Genomic DNA, 6,785 nt, shown 5'->3' with positions numbered 1-6,785 from the left:
GATTCACTTCCCTTAGTGCAGCGACATGCGAGCCCGCATCCAAGGTAGCCAACGAGTTCTATTTGCCAACTAGACAGACACTTGCGAAGTACGAAGCTGCCCCCGCGACAAGCTCGACTGCCGTGAGAGTATGGCCGGATGGATGGATGGATTCGTGTGCAGTCGAAAACGTGACTGGGTTCTATCCGCCACTTCTGCTGCCGCCTCTGCAGAAGATTCCGGCTTTTACGCACACTGCCATTTACCTAGTCTAGGAAGGGATCGATCTTCTGAGGAAGGGATAAGGAGGTGTATTTTTCATACCGCTTCATTTCTGTCATCATTGCCTTCAAAGACGTCGCCGCCCCCGATTGTGACAGGCATCGATCGGGGACGGAAGCGCGAGTTCCTGGAAAAAGTGCACATATGTATCGAGTAGAAGAATGGGTTCCGATCGAACGGAGCTCGAAAAATTGCTCCCGATCGGAGTCGTTCAAGTGAACGGCGCTCGGGGTTCAGAACTTCCGGGAGGGGTGCCGAAGCCCCGCGACGAGAACATGTGGAAGACGCCGAAAACGAGGCGACACTCCGTTAACAGCGACGGTAGGGAGAGCTGTTCCAACTTGTAGACCCGGTAACACAATAAAGTAGTTGTTCCAAGCGGCGTGTCGAATTCTTTCCTCGCGGGAGATTCGAGTTTTTGTGTCTTGTGTACATTTTTATTCCCGCTGAAACGGATTGGCAGAGGTCTCGCCGAGGTTCTTCCGTGCGAGTTTCTCGCAATGGCTCGTGTTGACGCCGCGCCGCTTACGCCAACAACGTCGCGTCGCGGCCGTCCCAGCGGTGAAAGTACGGAGCGAAAGTGAACGCGGACCTCGCGCAGCATTGAAGCAGGGGAAGGTTCTCGGGAGAATCATTTGTTTTCATGCTGTCCAGGTGACAGATAGCGCCGCGTATGCTGCCGAGCCTTCGACAGGAAGGGAGGAATTCTATCAAACGATGCAGATCGACGACGGAATCGTGAAGTCCATCGCACCGCGTGGCCGTTGGTCTGCATCCGACGTTCGTGGATCTTCATCTCGATGACGACTTTACAGAAGTAACGGAACACTTTTTCTCATCGTCATTCTCGTCGATGGCGAATCAGGCTGATTTAGCGAATCCACGAACTCACTCACAAAGACATCAGAACTCGGCTGCGATCGCTTGCCATCATCTGCCAGTGCGCCGTTTGACTCAGCTCGCTCACTCGCTTAGTTACACGACATGGACAACTCCATGGACGATGGTTCACTTGAATTTTTTTCGAACATCTTTGTCTCACCGAGCACCGTTCCGCGAAACGACCGCTGGCTGGAGCTCGAGCTGACTGCCCATGAGTCCTGCTCATCGACATTGAACGGCAATAATCTGTCGCATCTTGCCGTCGCAGTTTGCGGATTCCGATCATACGGCTCGGGCGTCGGGCTGTCACATCTAATGGTCCGATGGATTCGACATTTTCCCCGCGGAGAGAGATAGTTCTTGAAACGGAATAGACTCTTGACGTGGACAGATACAGAAATCCCGGCGAGCGGGACTTTTGTCTGAGCAATGCTCAAACATTGCGTCACATCAATGTTCAGAAAACACGGACAGCGCCGGCTGTGCTCCCCACGATTCCGCAAGGAATTCCAAGTAGAGCGACGTTCCGGAAGTCGGGAGCTAGATATAAATCAACCGAGGTGCTCTCGATCAAAAACGTTCATTCGGCTCAGAATAGCCCCGCAGCCCTCGATAGCCTGGATTACCCCTGCGTGGGCGTGTTAGCTCCCGTTCGCTTGGCTGAGTCCACCGAAAGCTCTGAAAGACAGACATTCTGAAGAAACTTTCGCTAAACGTAGAAGCATGATCCGTCCCTTAATTGTTTGTCGGTTCGCTTCACCAGGAGGAATGCGATATGTTCGTGCCTCCGCCATCCTTGGAATGGATAGTTCGCCTGAATCGGCGCCTCTGACCGAACCCTAACATGCAGTTCTATTGAAAGAAGATAGCGAGCTCCGTCATTAATTATTCAAATAGCTCCACTGGGACTCCGTGACGAACCTCGATCAGGCAGCTTCTGATTGCCCTCGCGAGCGAGTCGTCGTGACGGAAACCAGAATTTTCAAAAGTACAACTGGCGATCTATCCTCGGCTCCGTTCCCAACGTCGCAACCCAGGTACATGTCAGAAGAGAGTCACGGCGGCTGCACCGTCGTCGCTCAGATGTCCGTCCGCCCGTTTTCGCTCACTTGCCGCGTACAGCGAAAGTGGGCACTCGTCATGCTCGGTGGAATATCGGGGAAAGCGATTGTCTGGTAGGCTTTCAATCCGTGGGAGAACTTGATTCTCCGATTGATCCGCTTTGGTGTGCCTCAGATTGTGGGAAATTTTCATCCTGCGTCCCGCTAGCGCACCCACCGAGGCTATTTTGCTCAGAGACGTAATCCCAGAATTTATGCAACATTCTCAAGGGGAGTCTGAACCAATGAAATCGATTCTCATGCCCACCGGGAATTAAATCTGACCTGATCTAGTCTAATCTCGGAAACGCTGCGCTGCGAGACTTCATTCACTTTTCCAAAAGACCGAATGGGATCGCGCGCTCCGAATTCTGTTTCTGGCGCAACTGTCAGTGTGGTGGGATTAGCCTATCGAGGGATCTAGAATTTCGGGGGCTCTCTCCTCATCAGAGAGAAAAACTCGCGACCCATAGTGTGCCGGGCTTGTTCCCGACCACAAGTGGTCATGGACGCACAGTCCAAACTGAAGTTTCGAGCGGTCTGCCGAACTCTTGTCCCGTTTGTTATGACAGGCGGAATCCGGCCAGAGTGTCCCACCGGCAAGATGCGGATCAGGGAAAACTGAGCTGAAATAGCCCTGGAAAAATTGTGTCTCTCTGAACTCACAGCGGCATTGTCTTTGACTACGGAATCTCAGATGAATTCCCTGATTCCGAGTTTTATCGCCAAGAAAAGCTTGGCGAGACGTGTGACGATATGCTCACCGAAGGAAGAAGTTCTGGTGACAATGAGCAACATAAAAACTCTAGCCCCTTGGAGCGCCTTTCTCAACACTAAACACCAATAAAAATGAATTCCCGTTGAGCATGAGGAAGTTTGACTCTGATAGCGTGAAAACTTTCTGCACAATTGGTTCGACGGATTCGGGGAAACGTCTCCGGCTTCGAGGATTCCGCTTTGGGCCCCATGTAAACGCTCTTTTTCAATATACTTCAGATGTTTGCGGCACGACTGTGACGCCGTTTTATTAGGACGAAGAGAGCCGTCTTTGATAGTAGGAGCGGTACAATCGATGGCGACTTTTCTATTTTTTTTTGTCATGGGGAGCATGAAACCGGAAATCGTCGAACAATGCCGCATATACCGCACACAGACTGCGTAGTCACACTTGAGCTGCGACATCCCGAATCAGAATTCACTTGAAACGATTTATCAGTGATTGGGCGCTCCTGTCCTAGCACCGCAGAGCTTTCATTCAGGAAAGGTCCTTCATCGCCACGTGTCGCCGCATCCGATGCGGCAGGAACGAATGTGATTAGATTTTCGTTGGTCATTATTTTCAGAACGGATGTCGTCAATATTGGAAGTTATGTCTCGTTTCTCTTCATGAGGGAATACTTCCCCGACCATCGGTACGAAATCGTTCTATGGAGAGGCTCCCTCCACAATGGATGGGAGCAGTGGGTGTCGCTTCCCCCGGAGCGTCTCCAATTTTCTCCGCTGCCGGGAGCAGGAGAGTCCGTTTCAAGACCAATCCAGAGAGAGAAGGGGCCACCCAGATGCGCTGGCGCGAGAGCTTTCAGACGGGATCTATTTGAGTGTCGCATTCAATTTTACAAGAATAAGATCGCTCACTGAAACGCTCACGGCATCGCGGTACAAACTTCCTTCTGGACTCCAAGCATGTTCTGTTCAGAGCCACAGTTTTATTCCTGACAGTCGTTCTTTCTCGGGCGATAATTCTCGGTGTTGCCTCTACCGATGGTCGCGACCATCGATAACTGGCGAGCCGGATTTACCTCGTTCGAGTTGCCCGGTCGCACCGAGAGCGACCCGAGATCTCCAGCGTGGTTGGGCCTTGGAAGACGTCCCCAGGGAAAAAGTGTCGCCGGGTTATGCCACGGAGCTCGGGAGAGGCCAGTTGACTCGCTTCAGATTTCAGAACAAAAATGGCACGGAAAGACCGGAGCAAGGCTTTCCATCAAGACGAGCGTGGCGACGAAATAGCGGCACGAGCAGCATCACTGGGACAAACGCGGCCAGGCGAGAACCGCAAGAAGTGCTAAAGACGAACGAGTGAGCAGGGGAGAATCTCACTCGCTCGGAGCTCAACAAGAGTCAAGTTGCGGGCCACTGAGCTCATCACCCGAATCAAAGCGCGACTCATTTCGTGCTGGGAACCGTCCGGACGACTACATCCAGAAACTCGCGGAGGCTTTCCGCTGAACTCAATCGACAGATGAGTTCTCGAATTCCATCCTGCATAGCAGAAGCTTGTCGCTCACCTTGAAACAGCCTGCGGCGGAGCGGGAAAGAGCTTCCAACAAAAATCGATCAACATGCCTCGCCCATCAATAACATCTGCATCTCCCTTGCTAACTAATTGAAGGTGCTCAGAGTCGCTGACAGCCTAATCAGATTATTCAGGAGGTGGGAGGGAGGGGCGGTAGAACACGAGAAAAAAACTGTGACGGGGAGGCTCGAGCGACGACGGAATTGCGATTGGAAGGCTTCCGCTGCGACAATCGGGTTGATTTTGCTGCGTGATCGGGAGGTTGTACTTCATTCTCGGTCGCGTCCACTCGATAGCCCGAGCAAAAAAGCTAGCTTGCGACTCGCCTCCTGATTCGATTCCCCGTCCCGAACTCTCGACCCTCTTATTAGAGATCTCGATTGACTCGCGGACCGGAAGTCCGTCAGCGGGTTCTTTCCCCTCGAAGCTGACCGACTGGCTGAACCTCCTCCGCTCGGAGCGGTGCAAAGAGCGCTATGACTTTTCTGTAAGGAAGGAGCGTTAACGGATATGGCGGAAGATTTCGTGACTCATGATAGGTTCGCAAGCGGCGGCGAAAAGTAGACGAAATGCTGTCATCAGCTTGATTCCAGATCATGCTCGATGCTTGATTCGATCGATGTTTCGCTCCATGTCATGCTCAGATCTCATTCCGGCTGATTGGCTTCCAGGCGATAGCGAACTCCTTGACTCCGCACCGAGGCGATGGATCCCGATTCTCGTATAGCGCATCTTGGGGAACCTTGCCGGAGTGTGCGGCTCAGCAAGTCTGCAGTGCCCTCTACGTGCGACTGAATCGAACGCAGCCTCTGTGTCAGTGCAGCAACCAGTTCAAGGATCCCTGCTCGAAGACAGACTACGTGGACGAGCACTCAATCAAGCTCATCTCGTCAGGCGATAAGAAGAAGGTATGCCCTACCAATCGACGTGCGATGGGACGATATATCCTTTCGAACATGAAAAGCGCCTTGCTTCTGTCGGAGTGTCTGATGTACATGGCGTTTGATTGTCCTGGTTCATCACGCGGCGAAAAAACTTCTCTACGGCGCACCAGGTCACAGCTCACAATCGATCCCGTAATAAGCACCTTGAACACGCATATTCCAGGCCTACAACTTGGTGAAAGTCTGCGAGCCGGTAATGTCTATCCGGCGGTGCAAATCACCGCAGGATTGGCAACTACTGGCTCTGCAATCCACGAGAACAGGAAAATCCCATTACTTGGTTGTTTGTCGATGCCCAACCGGCTCCTCGCTTCTGGGTCCCATCAAGCATAACAATCCCCCGTATGCGAACATTCCCGGGATTCGGGTCTATGGTATGCTCTGCTCTCAGCGCAGAGGCAACCGACAAGTGAAAGGTTTGTGACATCTGAGGTGATTTTCATGAAGATATGGTAATCCGGCGTTTTCATTTATTGAATTTATTTTCATTTATTATATTTCCCTTTCGGTTTCCAGAGAAAGAACTACCACCCGTGCCATGGGACCGCCTTCTACATTTGGCCCGTCAGTCCGGTCTCACAAATATCACCCTGCCGTTCAGTTAAATGTCAATCATTCGGAGCTGCGCGATGCTCTTCATTGACGTGTGTAGATAAAGGAGAGAATCATTGAGGCGGGTTGCGCCCAATCGGCGATTATTTGTCGTCGGTAACGCTGACTGAGATCTAGTTCCAGCGGATGGGAACAAGGCGCTGTTATTATTATTATTATAAGAATCCACCCGTCTTGCTGTCGACAATGGATTCGTCTTCAAGTTCTCTACTTGAATGACGCAGCAGCGAGAGCTACTAGAGCAAACCGAACGCCAAAAGAGAATAAGAATAGCAGGAGATCATAAGTTGAGCTCGATCACAACTGTGCTAGTTCATCACGACAGATCCTCTATTTCGCTCGCGAAGATATGAATCTCATTGCGCGATTGTACAAACATTCCTCATGGGAATCTCATCCTGCTCTCATTTGCCACCGTTCACGCCACCCATCCTATGTGTTTGTTTTCGCGCGCGTGTGTGAGCAAGCCTGTTTGCGTTGTTGGATGTTGTAGAGAGCGATATAAGTATCATATACCTACCTAAAGATATTCAAGGACATAGTATATCTGGATTATTCCGAATCGTACTCGGACAATCACCTCTGTTACTGGCGATCTTCACCAGAATGAATGTGAGAAAAATATATATATGGAAAGCTTTCATTTCGATTTATTATGTTCTGCATTGTTGATGCTTGCGAATAAATTGGAAA

The 6,785-nt window shown here is 51.2% G+C and overlaps 1 protein-coding gene across 1 annotated transcript; it reads left to right on the top strand.

The window, feature by feature from the left end:
- The first annotated feature begins 5,046 nt into the window (after positions 1-5,046).
- Positions 5,047-6,085, top strand: dsx-c73A (doublesex cognate 73A). Its single transcript, XM_029111960.1, has 4 exons — positions 5,047-5,079; positions 5,208-5,444; positions 5,644-5,896; positions 5,997-6,085. Exons 1-4 carry the CDS (start codon positions 5,047-5,049, stop codon positions 6,083-6,085), a joined length of 612 nt encoding a protein of 203 aa, XP_028967793.1.
- Positions 6,086-6,785: the final 700 nt, after the last annotated feature.

The sequence above is a fragment of the Galendromus occidentalis genome, unplaced genomic scaffold, assembly GCF_000255335.2.
Source record: "Galendromus occidentalis unplaced genomic scaffold, Mocc_1.1 scf7180000077477, whole genome shotgun sequence".
NCBI lineage: Eukaryota > Metazoa > Arthropoda > Arachnida > Mesostigmata > Phytoseiidae > Galendromus > Galendromus occidentalis.
Note: the sequence above shows the minus strand (reverse complement) of the source record. Positions and strands in the feature narration are given on the sequence as shown.